The sequence below is a fragment of the Heloderma suspectum genome, chromosome 1, assembly GCF_057233095.1.
Source record: "Heloderma suspectum isolate Gila_16-S chromosome 1, 16-S_ref, whole genome shotgun sequence".
NCBI lineage: Eukaryota > Metazoa > Chordata > Lepidosauria > Squamata > Helodermatidae > Heloderma > Heloderma suspectum.
The window spans coordinates 26,502,160-26,529,495 of record NC_139458.1 but is presented as its reverse complement, the minus strand read 5'-3'; the positions used below and the strand labels follow the sequence as shown (position 1 = coordinate 26,529,495).

Sequence of the window (27,336 nt, the reverse complement as noted above, 5' to 3'; positions counted from 1 at the left end):
ATTTCCCATTTTCCCTGGGACCTCGTTCCTGTATTGGACAGCTATTTTCACAGGTAACACTGTCAGTGTTAAGGTTGCCAGGTCTCTTATAGAAGCGGTGCCAAGGCACCATGAGATGATGCAGCTGCTACATTCCCATTTTGCCACTCTGATGATCCCTTTGCTTGAACTGTACCAGCGGGGTGGGTGAAAGGACTGATGGAACATTCTGGTGGAAAATACAAGGACTTTGCAGATGGTGCCCCACACTGGCCTGGAGGAGGCAACCTGGAGCTCACCATGTATTTTGAGATCTGCATCAGAGGTGAGATGGGTGGCAACCAACAAAAGGGCCTTTTCCATGTAGTGTCCTGTTTATGGAACACCCTCTCCAGAGAGATTCCCTGGCATCCTTGTTTTTATGTTTTGGGTGCCAGCTTATTGTTTCATGCTGCTGTTTTCTTACAATTCTTTTATTGATTTATTAATTACATTTATATACAGCCCAAGTGACAAATGCCTTCAGGGAGGTTTACAGTCATAAGAATGCAAAACAACAAGACAACAACCAATTCAATAATACAGCCATTGAGCATATCAAGATAATAAAATATTAAAAAACACTAAACGGTATTATAGAACTATTTTATCATAACACTGATAATAAAAACAAAAAAGTAAAGATTAAATGCTTGCCAGAAGAGGAAGATCTTAGCCTGGCATCTAAATGTATACAGTGAAGATGTCAGGTAGATCTCCCTGGGAAGGGCATTCCATAGACCGGGGGCCATTACAGAGAAGGCTCCTTCCCTAGTTACCACCCATTGCATCATTGTGTGCGGTGGCACCCAGAGATGAGCTTCTGAAGAAGATCTTAACCCTTGGGTAGGAACATATGGGAGAAAGTGCTCCTTTGGGTCGCAAGCCATTTAGAGTTTTAAAGCTCAACACCAACACTTTGGATTGAGCCTGGAAATTGACAGGCAGCTAGTGCAGTTTAAATAGCACTGGGATAATATGTTTTAAACAGCCAGTCCAAGTAAGCAACCTTGCTGCTCTATTCTGCACTAATTCAAGTATCTAGACCATTTTCAGAGGTAGCCTCACATATGTTGTTCGTTGTCGTTCATTCGTTAAGTCGTGCCCAACTCTTTGTGACCCCATGGACGATAGCACGCCAGGCCTTCCTGTCCGCAGCTCTCTCCCGGAGTGTGCTCAAGTTCATATTCATTGCATCGGTGATGCTATCTAGCCATCACATCCTCTGCCATCCCCTTCTCCTTTTGCCTTCAATCAGCCTCACATATAATGCACTGCAATAATCCAGGCAGGAGGTTACCAGTAGGGATGGTGCAGGCCCATTTTTTGCACATAGAAATGGCCTGTAAATTGCCCATATACGCAAGATTCATGGCACCATTTTGCGTATAAGTCTATGTGCATAATATTGTGATTGCCATGTTTTTTCAAATCGTGGCAGAGATGGACGGGGTCTGGGTAAGCGTGGGCATGGAGCTTGAGTGCAGGTCTGCAGATGCACAAGTGGGGGCAGAGGCTGGGTGGGTGCCTGGAGAACCCAGACAGCGGGCGGGAGGGCATCCATCCCTAGTTACCAGCTTCCAGACCATCTTCAGGGGTAGCCTCGCATATAGGCTACCTTTACACTAAAGAAAACCCCTGCAGTCTTCCTGTTCTGGAGCCTTTGGGTGTTTATTGCGGGCTCCCAGACAGCGACAGCGGATTGCTGAGAGGGGAAGCGTTTAATTTTCAATGTTCCGTAGACCTCAATGAAACAGCGCTATCTAGTGGCTGTTTTAATTGTGTTACATTCCGAGTTTAAAAAATGGTTCATTAGTTCCAGATCTGTTTGAGACAGACAAACTAAGAAATACCTCTGGATGTGACCTGGAGATTAACGACGTCATGAAAAGGACCTGCAAACTTCCGTGAGTGAGCAACCTCAATAGCAAGATAAAAGCTCTGTGTGAAGGAGCCCATAATGCACTGCAGTAATCCAGTCAGGAGGTTACCAGTTCAAGGATAACTGTAGCCAGGCTATCTCTGTCCAGATAGGGCAGTAGCTGGTATATCAGCCAAAGCTAATAAAAGGCACTTCATGCTACTGAGGCCACTTGGGCCTCAAGTGACAGAGATGGATCTGTGAGATTATGAACTTGCTCCTTCTGGGGGAGTCCTAAACCACCCTGGAGATCACAGCCTCAGAGTGGAAATTGAAGTCGCCTAGGATCAATGGTGTGGGTATCCTCAACGCCAACTCTGAGACCACCTCAGACATTTAATTTTTAATTAAACCATCTCAGACTTTTATTTTTTCAGCATTTTTGTTAAAGTTCTATTTTGTTTTGTCACCCCTTTGGCATTGTGCTTCAAGTTGAGGTTTAAATCTGAAAATAAATAAAATGAAACAACTGATTTAAATCTACAGTCATCTATTATGGAGTGGTTGTATTTTAATAGACTGTTGTTGCAGCTGTTTTAAATTTTGTATGTTTTAATTCTATTGTAAGTTGCCTTGAGTCTTTATTTTTTTGAGAAAGGCATCAGAGGGAGCAATCCTATAGCCACTAGACACTGTCCAGAGGAACATAGGATCTTTCAGTTTCTGGTAACCGTGTTCCCCACCCTATCTTCTGCCCCTCATAGACGGTGTGGTTCTCTCCATGCCAGCTACATCTCTGTGCTTGGAAACGGAGCACAAAGATAGGGAAAAGTGGGTGGGGAGGGGAGGAGACCGTGGAAGCTGCTCCATGCAGCTTCCTATCAGGTCTCCAGACCCCTTCCCCCCAACTCCCCGAAGCCATGCCTAGACAGGCGAAATTGGCTGTCTAGGCAAAAATGCAGGGCGGCTGGTTCTGGATTGGATCATCATCAGCCTCAGAGTTCAGAGACTGATGACTCTCTCCATAGGATTGCACCGTAAGAAATATAATCACTGTCACCATCATCATGAGATGATGACAGCCAGTGTGGTGTAGTGGCTAGAGTGTTGGACTGGGAGCCGGGAGATCCAGGTTCTAGTCCCCACTCGGCCATGGAAGCTCACTGGGTGACTTTGGGCCAGTCACAGACTCTCAGCTCAACCTACCTCACAGGGTTATTGTTGTGAGGATAAAATGGAGAGGAGGAGGATAATGTACGCTGCCTTGGGTTTCTTAAAGAGGAAAAATGGCGGGATATAAATGTAAGAAAGAAAGAAAGAAAGAAATCATCTATTCCAAAATAAGGAAAATATCAGGGAAAAATGGCACAATGTCGAAGCTGCAAAATTATCAGATAAAAATATATTAAGCCCTATTGGATACAATGCTTCTGAATTTTAAAAAAAATTACAAGAGTCTGTAGGACAATATAGTCATATTTTTGAGAAATGTAAATAACATTACATCAAGTATCAAGATGAAATAGAAAATCCTATTAAACTGTATGCAGAAATATCAGATTATAATATGAAGCGTGGCTTGCAGAACCTACTCAAGGTATCTTTTAGGAGATGGCATCCTCTCAGGAGCTGCTAGGAGGAGGGTAAATAAACATTTTTCATGGGAGTAGCTCAGGTTGCCTCTAGTGCTCTGTGTGAGTGTATGTGTGCCCCTGACAAAAAGAAGTACTCTGAAATTTCCTTGATGCTTTCATTTGTCCATGAATGCAGAGGGACATTTTTGAAAGTGGTGGCAAAATATTAGACTAGGATCAAGCATGAAAACGTTTGTTGCTGGTGGTATCATTAAGTTCTTATAATGAATGATTATTATTTGTTTTTAAGTGTTCTTTTGTTGTCTAAGTATAGAAAAGAGTCTTACTGGCAGGCTTATGAATTCAAATTATGTGAAGGTTAAAAAAAAAGTGTCTATCACTTATGGATCTGCAAATCAGGATTTTTTTCAATGAGGCAATTGAAAGCAAATCTGAATTATGTTTTTCCAGCTCTTACGACTCCCCTCCCCCCCCAAAAAAAGTGTGAGTAAATTTTATCCTGTTTTCTGAATGGAGACTATGGATGGATACTATAAATGAATACATGCGCTTTACCTACAGCTGGCATTTTATGTCTTCTGTGTCAAATGGCTTGAGCTCACTGTTTCATTTTTGTTTTTATAACAGATAGAGGCTAAAGTGATGATGGCCAAATTTCTGCAGAGGTTTGAATTCAAGCTGGTTCCACCACAGAGCTTTAAAATGTTGGACTTGGGAATACTGAAGCCATTAGATGACTTAGTATACAGAGTGAAACCCCGCCACCAGTCTGATTGGAAAGAGGTTAAATGAAAAGTGATGGTACGATATGGTCCATTGCGTTTTGAATTCCTACTAGAATGCGTTAAAGTACATCTCCCAGAACAAGCAGAGACTGAAAAGGTGGTTCTTCAGTTCGGATCATGTTTAATAACATTTTGCAATCATAGTTCATGGATCATTCAGTTCCCTTGGTAGCCTCTCCATCTCCTTTTGCAAGGGAGGATTTGCAACATTCCCACCCACCGCCTGTTTTCACTCTTAGCTCTCCCACTCCCTTTTGGGGAGAGGAGAGGAGACTTTCCCAGGCAGACAGGGGATTGTATCCCACGCTGGCCGTCCTCCAGCAGAATGGAAGCCACTGGCAGAACATTTCCCCCCTCTCCCCTGTAACCCTCTGTGCACTCCCCAGATCTGCTTTGGGGGGTTGGCGGAACCTCAAGAGCAGATTTCACGGGTGCGTGGAGGGCTGCAGGAGGAGAACAAGAGGAAATCCCCTTGGGCAAACAATTTTTTAAAAAGTGGAATATGTATGTAGGAATGAAGAAGGTGTATGCTACGAGGTGGCATTTTTGGCCCTAAGAACCTGTCAGCACATCATGGAATTTGGGACAGAAGGTGCCTCTGAGTATGTTCTGGGTGATAACTGCATATTCAGTGGTAATAGGAAATTAGGAATGTTGTGAATCCTCATCAGAAAAAACAACAACACACACACATTTCCACCAGCACCTAAAAATTATAACTAAAAATGGGTCCTGAAACAAAATGTTACAGTGTATCCTCACCTCCTAACAGGAGGGCTCTTGTTCAGGGTTCCAGCCAGCGCACCATGCCTCCTCCAAGACAATTCTTTCAATTCTCCCAGCCATTTTCTTTCCCAGTCGATATTCAGTATTCTACAGCTATCGAGAATTTGTTGTTGTTCAGTCGTTCAGTCGTGTCCGACTCTTCGTGACCCCATGGACCATAGCACGCCAGGCCTTCCTGTCCTGCGCTCTCTCCCGGAGCGTGCTCAAGTTCATATTCATTGCATCCGTGATGCTATCTAGCCATCTCATCCTCTGCCGTCCCCTTCTCCTTTTGCCTTCAGTCTTTCCCAGCATCAGGGTCTTTTCCAGGGAGTTTTCTCTTCGCATTAGGTGGCCAATACTTAGTCATTATTGAGTGAATTTATTGGGGGGTCACTACCTTAGTGTTTTTAAAAAGATTTCACTTTCAAACCTTGCATTTCTCCTGAGCATGCTGATACTTACCTCCTGTTTCTCAGTGGCGCCGTTTTGGCTCCATTTTTGTCAGCGCTCACCACCTCAGTTCATTATTGGAGGGAATGATCATAAACTGGATAATAAGCTAAGACAGTAATTCAAAGTATGCATACTTGAAAGTCAACTTCATCAAAATCAATATGACCTATTTCAGAGAAAATATGATCAGGTTGAAAGAATGTTGAATATACAATGATTTCTCTTTTAAAAGCCAACAGGGGACAAATCTTCTCCCCTGCACTTTGCTCCTTCTGTGGCCCCCTAACAATATTTTTTCTCTCATGCTATCATTATCTGGTGTATTAATTAAATCCTAAAATGGCATGACTGGAAAAGTTTGACATAACTGGAAGGGCTCAGTAAACAGTCCCAATGATTCCGTAAAATTGGCTCTTACTAAGAGACAGGTCTGAATTATTTTTTCAGAGATGAAATTTGCAAGGAACATGGTCCTCCTAAGCTCATTTATCTGTCTCAATGGCAAGAGGTGCTCATGAGGTCATACATCTTTTGACATGCACTGCATAGAACAATATTGTAACGCGTGAAAACCTAGTAGCAGGGGACAAGTACTATATGTTGGAACTTTATTTTGCATTTCTCATTCCTGCATGAGAATGTCACTTAAAAAATCCTTGTTCTTCTTGCAGGCTCCTTGTCTGGAATCTCTGCTTGTATGTCTCTGTATGTGTCTTTCCATGAAGCTTGAACCCTAAGTGGCTTGGACAAGGAGCTTCAAATGCTTGACATAAGATGACCGCTCATACCGCTATATATTCTGACATGGGTAATCCACACCGCAATGCACTGATTAAAGGTTTGTTGTTGTTGTTGTTGTTCAGTCGTTCAGTCGTGTCCGACTCTTCGTGACCCCATGGACCATAGCACGCCAGGCCTTCCTGTCCTGCGCTCTCTCCCGGAGCGTGCTCAAGTTCATATTCATTGCATCCGTGATGCTATCTAGCCATCTCATCCTCTGCCGTCCCCTTCTCCTTTGGCCTTCAGTCTTTCCCAGCATCAGGGTCTTTTCCAGGGAGTTTTCTCTTCGCATTAGGTGGCCAAAATATTGGAGCTTCAGCTTCAGTATCTGTCCTTCCAATGAGCAGTCAGGGTTCATTTCCTTTAGGATGGACTGATTTGACCTCCTTGCAGTCCAGGGGACTCGTAAGAGTCTTCTCCAGCACCACAGTTCGAAAGCATCAATTCTTCGGCGCTCAGCCTTCCTTATAGTCCAGCTCTCACAGCCATACATTACTACTGGGAAAACCATAGCTTTGATTAAAGGTTTAGAAGTTTAGAATCTTTTGGCTTAGAAGCAGAACTGGAAAAGTGAATCTTGTCTAGATAAGACCAATCACTAGAATAATTCTTCATCTTCCACTTTGGGGCATCAAATAAGCCTTGACAAATGCTCTTACTAAACCAGATTTTCATAAATCCAGCATTTAAGCCCCCAGCTTTATGGGCATCAAATCACTGTAAAACAGTACATTATTTATGCTGTGCTTCGGAACAGTGTGTCATCTTCTTAAGCCCAGTCCAGTTCTCCTTTCTCTTTTCCATCCTGCTATGACAATCTACTACCAAGCACAGATGGCTCAGAAAAAGACAAGATGAGCAGTCATTGCTGCTTTCTCCTGCATCTTCTCAGTCCAGTGAATAGAACAGATGCTTTGGATCCAACAGAGCAATAATGCAAACAGAAAATGCTTCTGCTAACCCAAGGGGGAGTCCCCAATTTATGCTGATTCCTCTGTCCTACTGCAGCCCTCCTGCCTTGTACAGTGCCCTGTACAGGGACTGCCCCAACCTGCAGCAGCAATCTTTTGAGTGGCAAAAAACAAATCTTTATGCATATATGGGAGAGTGCATGCATATTCCTTGAACATTCCACTGCAGATGGGCTATTTGTTTTTTTTACTGCAGAAGAGGCAATCTGCTTTCCATTTCAATTTTAAAATGTATACTGAAAAGTAGATTGCCTATTTCTCATGTGATGAAACCTTAAAAGAAACCTTCAGTGTTTTACCTGTTGTTTTCAGTGGGTTGCAGGAACCATCCAGTAACACTTAGCGGATAACATTTAGTGGTCAGCAGACCAGTTTCATAACCATCGTATTACCCATAGGGATGCTTGAGGAACTTTGGGAATCCATGTTCCAGGGCAGACTCACTGATCTACATCTTTTGAATTAATGTGGAGATCAGAACTGTCATCTGCTTGTACAACAGCTTCCATGCCCATTGAAAATGCATCTAAAATGCCCCTAGGAGTTATGGTATTTGATGACATGGCCATTTTATGAGAAAAAAGATGTCTGCAGGTTAGTCATCTTTCCCCCGGTACAATGTCTCTAGGAGAAACAGCACATTATCCTGTACTATTGCTTCCAGGGGCATTTTTGGATGCATTCTTTGGATGCACCTGCTGCTGCTGTGCTTTGTAGCCACTCCAAACATCTAGAACCTGTAAAAGAAAGAAAAAAGTGTAAAGGCAACTCTTGAACCACCTTGTAAACTTGTAAATCCTTTTCTTTAAGGATTTCATGCAGATTAAAAAAACAAATCCACACATGCATGTGCAAATGGGACAGAACAGACATTCTGTCAGTCATGTGCAAAACCAAGATGGACTGAATCCAGACCAATCCATCCAGACCTAATTACCTCATAGGGATTCCATGTGTACCAGGCTTATGCATCCAAGCTGTCTCTCTTTCTTTTCCCCAAATTCAGTTCCCTAACTCACATAATATGTTGCCCATAGTTTGAGTTTTCTTTAAATATATGGACTGGCTAATAGAAGAATACTGTATGCAAAATTAATTGTGGAAATATTGTGGAGGATATATGTTCCCATGTCAAAGCAAAAAATTATGTTTTTTAATTACATCCGCATGAGATGAAAGGCTTTGATCCTTTCCAGCGTAGAAGATAGGAGCCAAATAATGAAGCATTATATTTATTATGGCAACCAATTATTATATTCCACTGTCAAAGATTGAGTTCATTAAGCTCAAGCTGCAATACTGTGGTTGTAAATGATTACAAATCAAGAAGATGTGTATGGATTCCATTATCAGGGCAGTGCGTTGTGTGTGGCCCCATAGACTGGTGAACGACTCTGAACAGCTTAAAACCTGAATTCATTGTGCCATAAGCTTTTGGGGATTAGAGCACACTTTGTCAAATGTTTTTTACTGCAACAGATTAACTTAGCTATGCTGCTAATATTTTACTTCAGGTAGATATTAATTGACTTGAGTAAAAGTACTGCTTGGAGTTTACGACAGCCTAACATCTGTGTAATGACAATATGATAAATGGACATGGGGTTACATACAAATATTTAAAAGGATAGCTGATGAATTGTATATCGTGATCCTTCTAGGAATTAGGTGATGAAAACGGTTTAAAGGGTATAACCAAAATAGACCCCTTGATTTTAAAGGAGCATTTTTATAGCAACACATTTTATAAGGGTTATTTAGACAATATAGATGTTAATTTTACATAAATGCGATATATGCTGATTAGGTGAGGATTTCAACTTTTAGTCCTCTTTGAATGTTCAACTCAACAATTACAACTGTGTGAGTGGGAGAGCAGGGCTGTGTTCCCCACACACACATCACATCCCTGATGGCCTGATCCTGCCACCATCCATGTGTTGGGGCTCAAGCAGGGAGCATATTCAACATGCATAGGCTCCCCGCACAATTTAGAACACTGACTGTGCTGATTTCTAAATTACGTGGTGAACCTACATGGGCACAGCAGGTTCCCCGTCTCAGACCTTCAGCACCAACACATAGTCAGCAATGGAGCCAGGCCATCAGGGATGCAACAGGGGTACAGGTCAATGTGTACGGACGGCCCTGTGCTCTTAAGTCCACACGATTGTAATCCTATAGACCATAACACCTGTAGGGGGCTAATGTGTATACATGCATTTCTGTACTGTACTGTTGAAAAAGAGCAGCAAGCTTGAAGTGTTTTGGAAAAACATTTAAAAATAAATGTCTTCTTCTGCAGCATCTCTGAATGTTTTTCTCCCATTTTTACTGGGGTAAGTTTTTCCTTGGCCCTCGCTAGGGCAACAGCAGCAGTAAAACAAGAACATTTTCCCGCCCTGCATGTGCTGCTTGCATGAGCACCATTTCCCTAATTACATATGATGCAGCTATTGTGTGGTCCAAACCTGGCAAAGTATGCAGCAGGGTAGCTTCTAAACCACCCCACAACTCATGGCTGCCCCCACTGTACACCTTGCATGTGGGTTTGTTTGTCAGTTGCCATTATCCAGCAATAGGAAGGGCGGTAGCTCAGTGGGAGAGCACATGCTTGGCATGCAGAAGGTCCCAGGTTCAATCCCCGGCATCTCCAGGTAGGGCTGGGAAAGAACCTGGCCTGAAATCCTGGAAAGCCACTGCTGCCAGTCAGTGTCAACAATACTGGGCTAGATGGACCCAGGGCCTGACTCAGTATAAGGCAGCTTCCTATGTTCCTATGAACAGAAAGCTTTAATAGTTTTTGGTTTGTTTTTCTAAGTGGAGATAAATACTGCTCATTTATACAATCCTAAGTATGCCTACTCAGAAACCCCATTATGTTTAATGAGGCTTCCCTTCAGGAAAGTGTGCATAGGATTCCAGCACAAGTTCCTTTGCAGGGAGGTCTGCACCTTGATGTTCTGCATGTTTACTCAGAAATAAGTCCTGAGTTGTGAGCATGGTACTGCAGGCTTAATACAGTGCCTACCCAATTCCATCTAATTAATTGACTACCCTTTCAGCTCAGTCCTATGCATGTTTTCTCATTTGTGTTTTGTTTTTTTTTTCATTTTGCATGAACTCTAGCTTCAATGGTAAGGGAAAGGCACTTAGTACATGCTCAGAGTTTCTCCATAAATGAGCCCTAGTTTTGAAAACGGACTTATTGGCTGAAACCTGGTGATGTCTTGGCACAAATGAAGTTATGGGGAGGAAGATACATTGAGAGCTTGCGCATAGCAAGGAGGAGGTAGAGGAGAGTTGCACAAAACAAGAGATGTTTTTATGAAGAGTTGCTGGAGGACGGTAAGATGAGGAGGGATGGTTGCATAGAGGAGAATAGAATTGGTAGGGGGAGAATGTAAGTGCGCAGTGGTGAAAGAAAATACAGAGGCACTCTATATTTAAGAACATAAGAGCCATGCAGCATCAGACCAAGGTCCATCTAGTCCAGCGTTCTGTTCACACAGTGGCCAACCAGATGCCCACGGGAAACCCACAAGTAGGACATGAGTGCAGTAGCACCTTCCCACCCATGTTCCCCTGCTGCTTATATTGGTGAAATGTAAATAAATACTAGTATTTCTAAATTTGCATTCATGTATATCCTTCAGAAACTTTGCAGGTTTCTTGCCTGGGAGACACTTCTAACGACCTGTGCATTTTCATTCAAGTTTACCCAAAAAACTATTGGGGAAGGGGTGAAGGGAAGCAAATGACTCCCTCCCCCAAATTGGAGAACTCCCCTTCCACATGAACTGCTGCACCTATCCTTCTGAAACTTTGCTGGTTTCTTACTTAGGGACAACTCTAGGCTGTCTGTAATTTTCAGAACAATGGTCCACAAGGAAAATAAGGAGAGAAGCTTGTCTTCTTTTGGAGACCTCAAAATGTCAAGGCCACCCTTGCACAAAAACCCTTGTGGCTATCATTCTGAAATTTGGAAACATGATCTCCTCTGATGGGGCAATGAATACTGAAATGTTTATCTAATTCTTCCAAGTAATAAAGATGTTATTGGCAGTTCCCTTTAAAAGAATATCAAAATATAAACCCTGCACCTGACATTGGGCAGATGTAATCCCCTTCTAGGGGGCTACTATGCCTGAAATGATCATCCAGTTCTGACCAAGAGAAAAAGTTAGTTTTTAAAAAAAAAATTCCAATGGGAATTGGAAAAAAGATTTGGAAAAAAAAAATTCCAACAGTAAGCATAAAGACTCATTTTTCCAAACCTTGACTCAGGTTTGGTGCTGAGCTGAAATGGTCCGACTACAAATTGGTCAGAGCAGAAGCAGGATGTTTTCCAAAATGCTGAATCAGGGTCTGAATTGAAGTGGGGTGGGGTATCAGTGCACACTTCTTATGTATGTATGTAACCTATACACACACGCAAGCACACCACACACACACATATTAGAGGTGCGCTTAGACTCAGATATATGCAAATGTGTGTTATGGGTTCACTCTACCATATTATTTGTTACATTTGTATGCCACTCTTCCTTCCAGGAACCTATAGAGGCTCAGTTTGCCCTCACAACAGCCCTGCAAGGAAGGCCAGGCTGAAAAACAATGACTTGCCTCTTCCTTCCAGGAGCCTATAGAGGCTCAGTTTGCCTTCACAACAGCCCTGCAAGGAAGGCCAGGCTGAAAAACAGTGACTTGCCTTTTCCTTCCAGGAACCTATAGAGGCTCAGTTTGTCCTAACAACAACCCTGCAAGGACGACCAGGCTGAAAAATAGTGACTTGCTCACGGACTGGTTCAACACTGCTTTCTCTATGGCTCGTGCCCCTTCAACAGCAGCAGGAAATACAGGATGAGGGTATCGGGAGCTCCAAAGGGGACAGGCATCCCAACTCTTCATAATAGCCTTCCCCAACCTGGTGCCTTCCAGATGTGTTGGACTGCAACTCCCAGCATGGCTGGGAATGATGGGAGTTGCGATCCAACACATCAGGAGGGCCCCAGGTTCCAGAAGGTTGTCCTAGAATCTCCCCGGTCCCGAGAACCTTCCCAAACCGGCAGCTGCACTCCGCCGAAAAGCACTGCTGTGGTTGGGCGGTGGTGCCAGGGAAGAGAGTTCCATCTCCGGCCTTCCGTCTGCGCTCGGTGGCGGCCCAGAGGCCCTCCCGCGATGCCGCAGCCCTCTTCGAGCCTCACAAGCACCCACTGAAAAGACGGTTCCGAGGGTGAGCCCTGCCCAGATCTTGAAGCCCGGCTGATCTGTGCGTATGTGAGAGTGTAGTTCGGCTCCCCCCGCCCCAAACCGGGCACCCGCCGGCTGCCTGGGACCCCGGCTCCCATTATCCCCAGCCAGCAGGTTGGCTGGGGACGATGGGTTGTGGTCCCAGACCGCGGACGGGCGCCCTGCGGGGGAAGGCTGTTCCATTCCCAAGGTCTCGGCTTCCCTCTCCGCGAGGGCCTCCTCCCGGGGAAAACCTGGGCGCTGGGCGGTGACTCGCTGCGGACACGCCTGCCGGGCGGTAAGCTGATCGCCCTTCCCTTGCCAGACTTGCGGAGACGCCTTCGCCTTCCGCGCCATGCCGGGGCCCGAGGCGCTCCTCGCCCTCCTGGCCGCCCCTGCCCTGCTCGCGCTGGCCCTTGTCACCTCGGGCCCGTGGCGGCCCTTGGACGCCCGGGTGCCGCGGAGCTTAATGCAGGAGCTGGAGCGGCGGCAGCTGGACCTGAGCCGCTTGGCAGCCTCCGCCCGGGCGCGGGGCGCTTCGGCTCTTCCTCCGGGCGCCCTGGGCTGCGCCGAGCTGCGCGGGCTGGCGGGCGCGAGCCTGGCGGGCTCCGGCATCACCAAGCTGGTGCTGAGGGCCGCCCTGTCGCCCGGCGGCGAGGAGGTCGCCCTGAAAGCCGTGCATTGGGCCGGCAGCGACGTGAGCCGCTGCGTACAGCGCTACGGACACCCCGAAGGTTGCTACCGGCTCGCCTCTTACAAGCTGCTCAAGGAGACGGTTTTGCTGCAGAGCCTCGATCACCCCGGCGTCGTCAAGGCACGTAGGACCGGCCTCGGGGACAGGCAGGCACCGGACCCGACCCAGTCGGCAGTTCCCTGACGTTGAATGTTTGGGGGGCGCAATCCGGGGCGCCTTTTGTGCGCTCTAGCGTGGCCGTTAAATGTCTGCTTATTGGTTATCTTTCTGTCTCGCCTTTCCAGCCAGTGGTGCCCAAGGCGGATCCAAATGGTGCTTAATCCCACTGAAATCCAGTAGGGTTTATGCCGTAATTAGGGCTGCATTCCCAACGACGCTTAATACGTGGGCGGAAATCCCACTGAACGTAGTGGGAATACTTCTAAGGAAACGTGCATGGGATTGTGCGAGGTTTAATGCCATACTTTGAACTCCCCCGTCCCGGTAGTTTAAAATGTGTGGTGGGAGCCTCAACAAACCTCAAGTGCAGTTAGATAGGCAAGTCTTTGCATCTGCCATCTGTAAATTAAGTCTGAAGTCTCTGAATTACTTGTTAATGACCTGCTGGTAAGGAGGGTGGAAGAAAGCCACTGAAAGCAGATTGCTGTACATCTTTGAGGGGGAAAATAGGCTTGGCTCAGTTAATGGCAAACAAAGATCAAGGAGAACGCTCTGTTCTCTGGGCGGTGTAAACACTCAACTTCAAACCACAGGCTAATTAACATTATAGGTTGTATCCAGCATCAGCATGCTTAGAACTATCCATTTGGGAATATTCTTACTGTACTGGAATCCCATCAGATTAGCTGAGTGTTTCGTATATCTTCATTTGCCATTTCCCCATCTCCATACAAACCATCCTATGTTCTTGCTTTTCAGAAAGCTAAATCTTGCAACTCCATTTTTATTATTATGGCGATCTGCATTTTCTCTTTACAGTTGCGTGGTCAATGCTGTGATAGAAGCTTAGATCTTGAAATGAAAGTGATCACCATGCTGGAGCTGGGAACTCCTTTGGAGATGATTCGGCTTCTGCAGACCCCCTGGGAAGAGAGATTTAAAGTAAGAAAACAAAAACAAGGGAGAGTTTTTATCAGTAGCAATTAGACCCCAGACTGAGTCCATGCAAAGTGCAAATGGGATCTTCTCGACAATCTTTTCTGTTTGCTTATGGAAGGTCTTTTGGAAAATTTTGTTTTGATTTCTTTGAAATCGCGTTACGCACACATCCCCATCACTGATAATGGTTTAAAAAGTCAGAAAAGGTTTGGAAAAAATGAGACAGGGATTGGCTGTCTGAACGTTAACTATAATTAAAGGAGGGAAAATAACCTGCATCAAGTTTATGTATATAATAGGTTCTCACCTCCTGCACCTAACCCAGAGTAAAAATGACCTATGGAACTTACTTCATAGGGACGCAGGCAGCTGTTATATCCCAAGTTAGAGTATTTGTCCATCCAGGCTAGTATTATGTGTTTATTGATTTATTAAATTTATATTCTGCCTTTCCTCCCCAGAGCCCAAGGCAGCATAATCGTCCTCTCCATTTCATCTTCACAGTAACTCTGTGAGGTAGGTGAGTCGGAGAGTCAGTGACTGGTCCAAAGTCACCCAGTGACCTTCATGTCCGAGTCAGGACTAGAACCTGCATCTTTCTAGTCCCAGTCTAGGTGCTAATCACTACACCACATTGGCTGATTACTCTGACTGGCAACAGTTCTCTAGGCTCTCGGGTAGGGGCGGGCGGGTTTCATCCCATAGGATGGGATGGACAGACTTCAGGCTTAAGAGATCTCCTTTGTTCTTTATTAGAATCCTGAGATCTATAAAATGGGCCTGATCCAAAAGAAATACACTTGGAGCAGAATTCTGAGGCCAGGAATTTGTTTTGAGTACCAGAACTGAATGGAGGTCTTAGCCCTTCCATACAAAAAACCATCCCTGGTTACCCAAAGCATTTTTTTGTTTATTTCAGCAATCTAATTTAGGATAGGGGGAGTCATTTTGTTGCAAACACAATTGGCTGGTTTTCCATAAAGGTTGTTTAGGAGAAAGCAGTTCATTTGAGGCTGGCACTAAGGTGGCCACTTATGAGTTGCCAAAAAAGAGATTTGCGTAGATTTTGCAAATATAATTTATAAGTATATATGCACATTTATGGTGCATAGGGTGGCGACGGCTGACAGGAAGCTCTGGCGTGGGCTGGTCCATGAAGTCACGAAGATTTGGAAGCGACTGAGTGAATAAACAACAATGCACATTTAGAAATAATTATTATAATTTAAATAGATATACAGTGCATCTCACCACAGTGTGCAAGACTGTGGCCAGGTGACCTGTGTGCCTTGCTCAGTCTGCTGTCCAGGTGCTGTTGATGGGTAACGTCAAGGCCCTTTAGCTCCTCCTTCTCATGGTTCCTTATCTTTATACCAGCCTTGGACTGGACAGCCCTTCAAATAGGATGCCTTCAAAATAGAGAACAGTCCTCTGGCAGCCCTTCAAATAGAGGACTACCTTCTATAAAAGAGGACACATGGCCACACTAGCTGGCACTTACTATGGGAAACTTGGGCCTGACAAAATTTCCCAGTGCAAAATGTTCTCCACTAGAATCCCAAAAGACTGGAGGAAGGTCTAGTATGAATAATGCCTGTTGATTGTTGAGACTTCTTGAGAAGGGTATGCAGGTTCTTTCCAGCATTCCACAGCTCTGGACAATCAAAAGGGTGCTGTGCCTGGTGGAAACCAATGCTGAGTTTGGGTTCTTGAAAAGGTGGTTCCAGGAACCACATCAACTGATGCTAAAACCTTGCAGGGTTCATATAGGAGAAGGTGCTTCCAAGTTGGTCAGAAGTCCAGACTGCTTAGGGCTTTACAAGCTCAAAATCAGCATTTTGAATTGGACCTGGAAGCAAACAGTGCAGATGTTCTAGGACACGCTGAAATACAATTCTACCAACTCATACCATGTCAACACAGAGGCATTCGCGTTTCTTTTTAGCGGTTGAAATGGCTGGACTGTTTTCAAAGGCAAGTCATATAGACGTACACTTAACTCCAGAATGCATATTCCAGATGCAGTTGAGAGATACTGAAAGGCTGGCTATGATCCCATACCTAACACAGCTCAGATTGTGGGTGTTTTTGTTTTTGCCTTAGCAGCTGTAATCCTCCTGAATTGCAAAACAAGATGCAAAAATATAGGTGGGAAGAGAGGCAGACTGCTGACACAAAAATGGAAGGGAAAACTTGGGTGCCTTTAGGAGTGTATGTGTTTTAATATTGCAACTGCATCTTTCTGAAGAGATTAGGTAAACCATGGAATTTTAATAATGGACTAACATGTATTTCTAATTTAGATTAGGAGGATTGGGAATGATTAGGAGTAAGGGGGGGTGGCCCACCAGATGTTTTGACCTACAACTCCCATACTCCCTCACCATTGGCTATGCTGGCTAGGGCTGATGGGAGTTGTAGGCCAAAACATCTGGAGAGCCAGTCGTTGGAGTTCTGCCTTGGAGTTAGGGACCAGGAATAGACACCAAAAGAAGTAGAACCTGTAACAAAATGTTGTGATGTGGAGTAGTCCTGAATTTCAGCCATCCATGTTTTTGTCCAGAATACTCCATTCCATCCAGTGGAGGTTGGTGGCTTGAATGTCAGTGGGACAGTAAATCCTCTTTGGGTTTCAGTCAGAACCAGTCAGAACTCTAAAGGAGCTATCCAAGATGCTTTGCATCTCCCCTGGTTTTCCATTTCCCTCCACACAACAGATAGTCAGCATTCTGTCCCCACTGACCGTGCTCAGTCCTCGTTGGGATCTTTTACAGGGCTCCTACCCACCCCAGTAGGGGTTTTTTTCCAGAAGATTTTTTTTTTTTTGCACCTGTGCAAACCTTGGGTTTCTTGATACCTTCCTTTTTGTTTGTGGATGGTGCAGTTTTGGCTACATAAGGATCAGCACTTGGAAAATTGATATTGTTGTATTTGTCAGCTTCATATCTTCCCCATGTATTCAAATGCTTCCAATCAGACAGCCTTCGTTTCCTCTCTTTCAGATTTGCCTGGATTTGGTAGAACTGCTCTATTACTTGGCAAATTCTCCTCTGGGCTCCATTGCCCTTCTGGATTTCCAACCCAGGCAATTTGTGATGGTGAACGGGCTCTTGAAAGTTACTGACCTGGATGATGTGAGCACTGAAGAATTATCCTGCAAGAGCGATGAGGACTGCACACTGGAATTCCCCACAAAAAGCTTCTCTTTCCAATGTGCTGCACATGGGAAGTGTGAAGGAATAAATGAGAAAAGGAATCTCTTCAATGCATACCGGTATGTTGGATAACATTGACATATATGGGAAAGAGCAACTTAGTAGTGCAAAGGTCTCCAACCTGTTTGGACCCATGGGTACAAATTTTGGAAACTGCTTTGGGCACCACCACAAAATGGCTGCATGGGGGATGTGGTTAGTCCCATAATGGCTGCCGTGGGGCCTGGCTAGTCAAAAGAGGTGTGTGTTGGAGAGAAATAGCAAGGCAAAGGGGTGGAGAAGAGAGAAAGAAGGGTAGGGATGGGAAAGTGACAGAAATAGTGAGGAAAGGTGTTTGGTGGAGAGAAATAGCAAGGCTGGGGGTGGTGAGACAGAGAGAGCAAAGAGGAAAAGTCCATGTGGGCGGAAGAAGGTTGGGTGGAGCCAGGAAGCAACTATTTCTGTGTCTTCCTGCCCACTGCTCAGCGGCAGGTTCAGGAACAGGAAGGAGAACTTGGCGCCCTAATGTTTTTCAAGTTTTTAATTAAAAATAAATTTTTGAAGGGAACAGAGAGTGGAGAGCCTCACAGGCGCTACATTGGGGACTCCTCTAAGTAGTATACCATTACAGAGCAGTTAGCCAACACCATCCGGTCCCTGTCAACAGCCAGTTCAGTTCTAGCAAAGGAGATTTTCTCTTCCTTAGATAACAAATCAAAAGTCAAACCAGGGTTAGGCAACCTTTTAGGATTCATGAGTACATTTGGCAATTTGAGGAACTGCCCTGGGCACCACCACAAAATCACTGCCTTGGGAGGCATGGCTAGTCACAAAGGGCAAGTAACCTGGCCCAAAGACTGAGTATAAAGCAGAGATCTCTTTAGTTTCTCTCCCTCTGCAGTTTACCAGACAGAAGTGACAGCAGTCACTTTTTCTTATTTCCCTTTTCCTTGGTGGCATGGTGCACTGCAGAGGAAAGCATCAGCCTGCAACTGCCCAACATCTTTAATTCCTAAGAATGTATCTGAGCCCCACATGTGACCTAGAGGCATTCATGGGAAGTAAACATAGCAGAAGCTGGTGGCTCTCACTTTACCACCAGCGGTCTCAGCTGCTGGTAAGAAGATTTATACTTAGAATCATAGAATAGTTGGGTTGGAAGGGGCCTACAAGACCATCGAGTCCAATCCCCTGCTCAGTGCAGGAATCCAAGTCAGAGCATCCCTGACAGATGGCTGTCCAGCCTCGTCTTGAATGCCTCCAGTGTGGGAGAGCCCACCACCTCCCCAGGTAATTGGTTCCATTGTCTTTAAAAATAAATGGGAGGGGTAGGACACCTCAGCAGGCACCAAAAAAAGTGTCTGGGGGAGCACTGGTGCCGGTGAGCACCACATTCCCTACTCATGGGTCAATCCGTCCAAATTATGAAAGACCAAAGGGCTGGATGTGGATGATCTTGTCTGATCTCAGAAGCTAAGCAGGATCAGCCCTGGTTAGTACTTGGATGGGAGACCACCTGGGAATCAGGCTTCCTGTGGTGAGCAGGGGGTTGGACTCCATGATCTTGTAGGCCCCTTCCAACCCTATGGTTCAATGATTCTATGAAATCATGAGATTTAGGAAGATATGTCAGACTTTAGTAATATTTGCCTCTTAAGTTGTACTAACAGTTAAGCCCATTGACATACCATTTAAGATTTACAAATTAATGAAATAAAAATAATACGTTTTTGTAGGTATTTTTTCACGTATCTCTTGCCACATACTGCGCCTTTCACTTTGCAACCTATTCTGGCAGATATCCTGAATGCCACAGGTATGTGCTAACATTACATTTTAAAAGCCATTTATTTAAATAAGAGCAGCTTTAAAGCACCTTTCTCCTTAAAACATCACCCACCCCTCTGCCCATGTAGGTGATTTGCGATACGGAGCAAGTGAAACCCTGAGAGCTTTTCGGAAAGTTTTGCATTTGTACAAGTCTGGACTTTACCTGCCGAAAAAACCTTCTCATTTAAAAGGTATGGATTTCAGATGATACTTTTAAAGCCTTTACAGAATGATGTTATCTCAGCGAGGAATGGCAGACTCCAGAGTACAGCAGGGCTGGCCCTACCCTGATTCTTAGGGAGGCAAGTGGCTCAGGAGGGGTGGCGGATCATGTCCACAGGGATGCCTGGCACTGATGCCACGACACCAAGCTTGTCTGCACCTGCTGCTACTGCCACAACTTGCTGTGGCCCAATGCTGCCACTACTTTTGCTACCTTGGTGAATACTGCTTAACTTCAAACGGTATTTGGTGCTGTGGGAAAATGGCTGGCAGGACTCATGTGAGGCTGTCCAGAGTGAGGCACTGTGTGCGAGGTGGACCGAGAGATAATCCGCCCCACTGCCGCTTTACTGTGATGATAGCAAATACCGTTTAAAGTTTAAACCAAAGGTTTTGAACCACAGACCTGCGGGCCAAATCCAGCCTGGGTCCCATGCCAGCCCTCCTCCCTAAGTCATTGGGTGGTTCCATTTCCCCTCCCCTGATCTTTTGGTGGTTTGCCAGCTTTTCCGCATTTCCCCCCACCCCCCATTCTAAAAGGTTGACGTGCCTCTCCTAAGGCTTACCGGCCTGAGTAGATCAAAGCTCATCTATGGTGGTATTTTTTACTCTGCACCCTTTCATAGAATCATAAATAGTAGGGTTGGAAGAGGCAAGACCATCGAGTCTAGCCCCCTACTCAATGCAGGGATCTAATCCCTGACAGGTGGTTGTCCAGCATCGTCTTGAATGCCTCCAGTGTGGGAGAGCCCACCACCTCCCTAGGTCATTGGTTCCATTGCCGTATTGCTCTAACAGTCAGGAAGTTTCTCCTGATGTTCAGCCGGAATCTGGCATCCTGTAACTTGAGTCCATTATTCCATGTCCTGCACTCTGGGATGATCAAGAAGAGGTCCTGGCCTTCCTCTCTGTGACAGCCTTTCAAGTACTTGAAGAATGCTATCATATCTCCCCTCAGTCTTCTCAAGGCTAAACATGCCCAGTTCTTTCAGACTCTCCTCACAGGGCTTTGTTTCCAGTCCCTGATCATCTTTGTTGCCCTCCTCTGAACCCTCTCCAGTTTGTCTGCATCCTTCTTGTAAAGTGTGGCGTCCAGAACTGGACACAGTACTCCAGATGAGGCCTAACCAGTGCTGAGTGGAAGGGAACTAGTACTTCACGTGATTTGGAAGCTATACTTCTATTAATGCAGCCCAAAATAGGATTTGCTTTTTTTGCAGCCACACCACATTGTTGGCTCAGCCCTGCCCCTTTTGCCTTCAGCCCCACCCACTACTGGAATGCGGCCTTGGAGGCTTGTAGCACAGCTTATTTATTTTTTCCTAAGGGTGTTGGGGGGGGGGTCTTCATGCTGCAACAGCATCAACTGTCTTGGCAGGCTGGCCCCCAGTTTGCATCCACTGCAGTGCAGGTGGGGGCAGTGTTGTGTCCAGCTCCAGGGATGAGGTGGAGTTAGTGCTCTGCCAAAATCCGTCCTCCAATTTCCTGAAAGTTTTCTCCCCCCATGAATGAGGTTTCTATTGTTCTGCCTCATTCAGGATGTTGTATGATTTATTTTTGTGGTGTTTTTGAGCTTACCTAATCACAGCTAGCCTCCCAGGCTGCCTGCATATCCTGATCTGAAAAAGCCCTATAGGAGGAATTACCTCATGGTGTCTTAAACTGGGCTTTAGTTGAAGTGTAGGAAGCTGAGGAGGCTACAGGCAACCAGAGAGATGATTGTACAATGACAGACAGGACACTTGTGCTCACTCCTCAGCCACCTCCTAAGTAATCTAAGCCCAGAAACCCAAACCCAACCCATGAGCATTTCTCCAAAATTTCTTCACCATTGAATTTCTTTTCGAAAGGTATTTCTGTTCTATCAAATTGAACGAGAGTAGTCAGAAAAAATGTGGGAGAAATTTTTGGCACACCACTAGTTTAAACCATTAAAGTTTGTGTATATTATATACATAATAATAACTTCGTTTTCTCCCTTACCCTCCAAGAATACATTGCCTTAAAGGGATTCCGTAATATGGATACAGAGGACTACAAATGCTGGCCATCTTATAGCCATTTGGGATGCATGATCTCTGTTCACAACACAGAGGAAGCAGCAGCCATTTGTAGTTCACACCCACAGTGTCGACATTTTATCGTCACTCCACAGAGGACATGGACAGGTGAGATCAAGTGACTAAGCATTGCTGACAAACCACCAACCAGTCCTTTCCCTCAGATATTATTTTTCAGCAGTCTTTAGCTTTTGTAGTACAGGATCCGGGAACCTGTTCTAGGTGACACTTAAGATACAGATAAGTTACCTTTAGGGCTGACTGACTGATTCCCTTTGTTACTACCGTTTGTTTTTGAGTGGACTCACTGGGATCCCATCAGCCACAGTAAAGTCCTGATTTTCTCCACTTATTTCCTTGAGGAGCTCTTATTTCCACCCTCAGAAAGGAAAAAAAATAAGGCTTAGTTTAGTCTAGCATCCTGTCTCCCACAGTAGCCAGCCAGATGGCTATGGGAAGCTCACAGCAAGCTTTTCTACATGAGGCTGTTAATTGGTTGTTAATCCGCTGTAGGCACAATCCTATGCATGTTTAGACAGAAAGAAGCCCTACAACTCTCAGCATTCCTAGCCAGCCATGTTGGCTGGGGAATGCTGGGAGTTGTGGGACTTTTTTTCTGTCTAAACATGCATAGGATTGCAACCTTAATGACTATTTAGTTGACTGTTGCACCCAATTCATCATTCTTGCAATTGCCCAGACTAAGTTATGTTGGCTAAGTTGAGTGAACTGTGACACAGAAGGTGGTGCAATCAATTCCTGGAATATCTTTTAATATTTTTTTGTCTGTTTGGACTCAGATTAACATTTGGGAAAGAATACATTGAGAGATGCATTTTCAATCAAACAGCTGTATTGGACTGATTCTTTTCTTCAGTATCTCCAATGCAAGGTCAGATGATCCCATAAGCTAAGCAGGGTCAGCCCTGGTTACTAGGATGGGAGACCGCCTGGGAATCAGGCTTCCTGCACTGAGCAGGGGTTGGACTTGATGGTCTTGTAGGCCCCTTCCAACCGTATGATTCTGTGAGATCTATGAAATCCCTTTCCATTTACTGTCCTAAATATTTTTTAGTAGATTTGCTCTGCATCAGTAAACCGCTTCTGTGTCCACCAGCCAAAGAGGATGAAGTAATCCATGTGATATGCATGGAGCTTTTTTTCCAAATACCTTGGGGTATTTGAGGTGAAAAGCCTACAGTGAAAGCCACACTTATAATTATACCAATAATATTTATGATATTCTTTTATCAACCTAAATCCGCAAACTGACAAATTTCACAAATGCCCTGTAATTAGCACTGATGACAGCCTTTCACTGAAGGTAGCTAGTGTGCATTTTTTTTTTTTTAAGTATACCATCAGTTGCCCCATTTTAGCTGACACTTCTGCAACCATCTGAGCTATTACCTGTAATTAAAGCTAAACAGCCCTCGTTGTTAAGGATGAAGAGCTCCTATCTGCAGGCTTCTCCAACAATGTCCAGGACTGTGTTCCAAATGTGTAAATCTGCAAATAGCATCTAACTTTGATTAGATGCTATTTGCACCAGTTGTCTTTAACTGTGATATTTGTATATGAGTCCTAGTTGTATTGGATTTTCATTCCGTGTTGTCTTTGACTGTAGATTGTGTCCAAGTCCATGTTTGGTTCAGAAGGCGTGAGCTAGATAAATCCTGATGAAAAATGAACTGAAATGAATTTCTGTTACATCCCTAGGGCTACTATAGGCAAGCAGAAGGAATTGTGGGAAAACTTGATTTAGATAGATTTAGATATCAAATGTATATACCACCCACCTGGCAGATGCCCTCAGGGCAGTTTACAGTTATAAAAAACCCAAACAATACAATAACAACCCAAACAATAAATGCAACAAATAAGAGCAACAGCTTAAAGTTTAAATGGCTTCCAGAAGAGGAAAATCTTAGCCTGGCAACTAAATGTATCAGTGAAGACACCCCGGGGATCTCCCTGGAAAAGGCATTCCAGGGGGCCACTACAAAGAAGGCTCTTTCTTTGGTAGCCACCCATTGCACCTGTGTGGGTGGCAGCACCCAGGGAAGAGCCTCCAAAGGTGATCTTAGCAATTGGGCAGGAACATATGGAATGCTTTCTGGAATGCTTTTACCATTCCAAATTAACCTACCTGGACACTACGATCAGCAACTGAGGCCTTCCTCCCAGGGAGGTTTGGAGAATGGTAGCAAAGGAGGGGGTCTTCTCAGTTGTGGCCCCCTGACTGTGGAATGCTCTCCCCACTGAGGTCCCCCTAGCACCAGCATTGCCATCTTTTCGGTGCTAGGTTAAAACTGTGCTTTACTCGCAGCCATATGAGCATTATGTCAATTGTTTATCGGGTCCTGGTATCTTATTTTAACTGTTTTAAACTGCTTTAAAATTTTGTATGTTAAAAGATTTTTTTAATTTTTTTATTTTGTATTCGTGATTGGAATTTCTGTGAAACACCCAGAGAGCTTTGACTATTGGGTGGTACAGAAATGGAATAAATAAAATGAATCAACGAATTTAATCTCAGCCTGTGTTATCTTCTTAGCTGCTCTTACTGAACTTGCTTTGTTCTCTTTTGCCCCCTTCCCCCCACCCCCAAATTATTTTCTCCAGGACGTCCACTTGCTTTGTTTCAAAGCAATTTCACTGACTTAATTCCAGGCAGCAATACCGTGGTTTATGTTAAACGAGATGCAACCTCAAGGGGAAGCCTCTGACGCAGAGCCTGAGAAAGTACAGAGACGTTGGACAAGGAGTAGTGAAAGAACAGTCACTGGGACTAATTTCACCCACTCAAAGGGATGGCACCCTTTGCTGTGGGATGTTTCTCTGTGCCAGCTTTGTCTGAGTCAAAAGGTGCCAATTCAGTGATCAAAGCAAACCTTCCTTGTGTACTTCTGCTCCCACCAATCTGCTTCATAAGATGACCCCAGGTTCTAGTATTGTGAGACAGAGAGAAAAATGTCTCCCTATCCACCTTCTCCACACCACGCATAATTTCTGCTGCGGGATATTTCTCTGTGCCAGTTTTGTCTGAGTCAAAGGGTGCCAAATCACAGATCAAAGCAAACCTTCCTTGTGTAAGATGCCACCCAACCCAGAATTACCGTGCCAAGTTCTTTGTTTATCTGTTCCCAGTCTCAAGGGTTTGAAATGTGCATAATCTGATTTCAGCCGCCACTGGAATTTGCAACAGATTGCTGCCTGCTGCATCAAGAAACCAGCTCACCAGCCAAAGAATAGACATTACCATGGGACCACCATGGTGTGTGAGCTGTAGATGGTTGCCACAATCCAGTTGGCTGGGTGTGGACTGGGACCCCTGCACATATCTTTAACAGTATGTTCATGGCTGTTTAGCCGATTAAGATATACTTTGCTCCCAATAGATAATCAGCAGATAATAGATTGATATATCCTCAAGGACCATTCCAAAAGAGCTGATCAATTCTTTGGAGGGATCCATGAAGACAGATTTAATTTCTCTCTGGCTTCTCAGGTTTGGCTTCCTTTGAAGGAGAGCTCACTGGAGCTGTAAGGCGTTTTGTAATATTTTGATATATTTACAAATGTACAGGTTGCACAGCTTAAACACTCCCAACAGCAAATTCCACTGACCCACATCAGATCTCCAGAGAGACCCCCTCCCCAAAAGGTACTTTCCAGAGCCCCAACGAACTACCTCTCTCCCAGCCGCCTCTATATGTCTCTCTCCCAAATTCTTAACTGTAATCTCTCCCCTTTGTTCCCTTTCAAAGACACACACATCTAGATTATATCATCCTTGGGAGAAGGATGATAAAGGTATACCTTTTGCCCAGATGGCTCTTTACCTTCTATGTCTCCAGCTATTTCCTAGTCATTGTGGGCCATTTACCTGTACTTTCCCTAACAGAAGATGTGCCTGGCTGGCATACTTTGCCAGGAAGTGTTTTAGGAAATTTGTAGTGCTCCTGATTCCATTAACCCTTTCCTGTCCAAACTCCCAATATATTGGAGCTGTATTGTAGTACTATTATAGTTCCTTTCAAGAGGAAAGGAGAAGGGACAGGTATTTTGGGATGCAAAGTCCATAGTGACGCAGCTGATGCAGCTTTTTGGAAAGTTTTGTATCAACCTCGAAGGTTTTCCAGTGTTACTTTCAGTGAAAGAAATCCTGCTGAGCAAAGTGTTCAAACTATGTATAAAAGTTTATTCTATAAAGTCACGGCTTTTTCTGCTCTGAAAATGGATTGTAGTATCTTTGTATCATATATAATAGGGTAAAACCTACTATAAACTGTTGACAGAAAGCCCATCCTCACCCGTTGTTGGCTGTGATGTCATAGAATGTTCATGAACGTTCTAACTGCGTAAGGAAGAAGACAGGGTTCTTACATCTGAGTAAATACGGCTAGGATTACGCTAAAGAAGGCAGCACACTTAGGTGAGAATAGCACTGCGAATTGCCTGAAAGAAATGTGAACACACTTCCTAGTTAGTGAGACCTTTGATTGGTCTTTAGATTTTACTTTTTAAGACACTGAGTGCTCTCTGTACCTGTCCAGTGTACCTGCTCATTTAGGCTTTCAGTGGGTGGGAAGCCAGAGTCCTGCCTTGAGAGGAAGGAAACCCAGGCTGGATGAAGAAAACCCACAGCCCACACTGGCCCCAAGCATATCACTGACTCTCAGCCTAATCTACCTTGCAGATCTATGTTGAAGTTGTTTTGAGGCTGACATCTCTCTGGACAACATAGAAGAAGGAAGTGGAAGCGTTAATGTAATAACTGTATATGTGATAATACCAGCAAGGCTACCCCCTGGAGAAATGTCCTGCTACTTCATGAGGTCTTTTGCCTCACAAAATTTAAAAATATATTGTAAAAATTATTAATTTAGTTTTTGGGGATTTCTTCGATGGGCAAATGCTCTCTTTCTGGAACACACACATACCCTCTGAAAAAACAGCAGACAGGAACATAGTTTACCTCCATAGAATGGTCCCGAACAATATTTTTTTGAAGTGGTCAAAATGCTTTGCATAGATTATTTCAGTAATTCTCATAACAAGCTTCCGATCAGGTTGGCCATTATTATTATTCCCCTAGTGGAGATGAGGGGTTGAGGTGAGAGAGTGCCTTATTTTAAGGGCCAAACTAGACATTACAGGGCAGATGCTCTATAAACCTCAAATCCAGCAGTTTTTCCAGTTGTGTGTGTGTGAGAGAGAGAGAGAGTGTACAAGTACTCCTCCCCTGGTGATTTTGATTTTTAAAAATTGGGCAGAGAGGGATGGGTGGTCTCTAGCTTTTCTTATAACTGCACCCTTTCCACTGCTCTTTCAGTACAACTTGTAGTGTCCCACAGCTGCTTAACATTAAAAAGTAGGTGGCTGTGTCTGCTGTTGTAATGTCTTAATTTGGTCCAAAGGCAATTCAGCCAGTGAGTTCATGGCTGGGATGAAATTTGAACCAAGAACATCCCAGTCCTAGATCACGCATCTACCCTTTGTAGCAGGGGTGTTACTAGGCTTGGGCCTAAAGGGCACAGGCCCCAAATATATTTCCTAGGGCCCTGGTCTGCTGGTGCCAATGGAAGTTTTTTTGCTTAGCTTAATTGCCAGGCCGGGGACAATTTTCAAGGGGGATTGCAGCTGGGGAGGGAAGGGTTAACTCTCCTGCCCCCACATGCTGCAACACCCAGCCCTCCTAATCTCTCCCTGGCAGTTAACTTAGGAGGAAAAAACTTCCATTGGTTTGGGAAGATCTTGGGCATGGTGCAA

General features: G+C 44.6%; 1 protein-coding gene across 1 annotated transcript; it reads left to right on the top strand.

Annotated features, from left to right (window-relative positions):
- The first annotated feature begins 12,730 nt into the window (after positions 1 to 12,730).
- On the top strand, positions 12,731 to 25,869 carry LOC146357040 (extracellular tyrosine-protein kinase PKDCC-like). The gene is made up of 7 exons (XM_084826730.1): positions 12,731 to 13,277; positions 14,136 to 14,258; positions 17,258 to 17,529; positions 19,186 to 19,265; positions 19,366 to 19,470; positions 21,493 to 21,669; positions 24,187 to 25,869. The coding sequence occupies exons 1-7, from the start codon at positions 12,819 to 12,821 to the stop codon at positions 24,288 to 24,290; spliced, it is 1,320 nt and encodes a 439-aa protein (XP_084682856.1). The 5' UTR covers positions 12,731 to 12,818; the 3' UTR covers positions 24,291 to 25,869.
- Positions 25,870 to 27,336: the final 1,467 nt, after the last annotated feature.

What these genes read in the sequence shown, in the direction of transcription:
- LOC146357040 (XM_084826730.1), top strand. Translation starts at nt 12,819, where the DNA reads ATGCCGGGGCCCGAGGCGCTCCTCGCCCTCCTGGCCGCCCCTGCCCTG. An exon ending in AATCTCTTCAATGCATACCG is followed by an intron (nt 17,530 to 19,185) that starts GTATGTTGGATA and finishes ACGTTTTTGTAG; the next exon opens with GTATTTTTTCACGTATCTCT. An exon ending in AGATATCCTGAATGCCACAG is followed by an intron (nt 19,266 to 19,365) that starts GTATGTGCTAAC and finishes CTGCCCATGTAG; the next exon opens with GTGATTTGCGATACGGAGCA.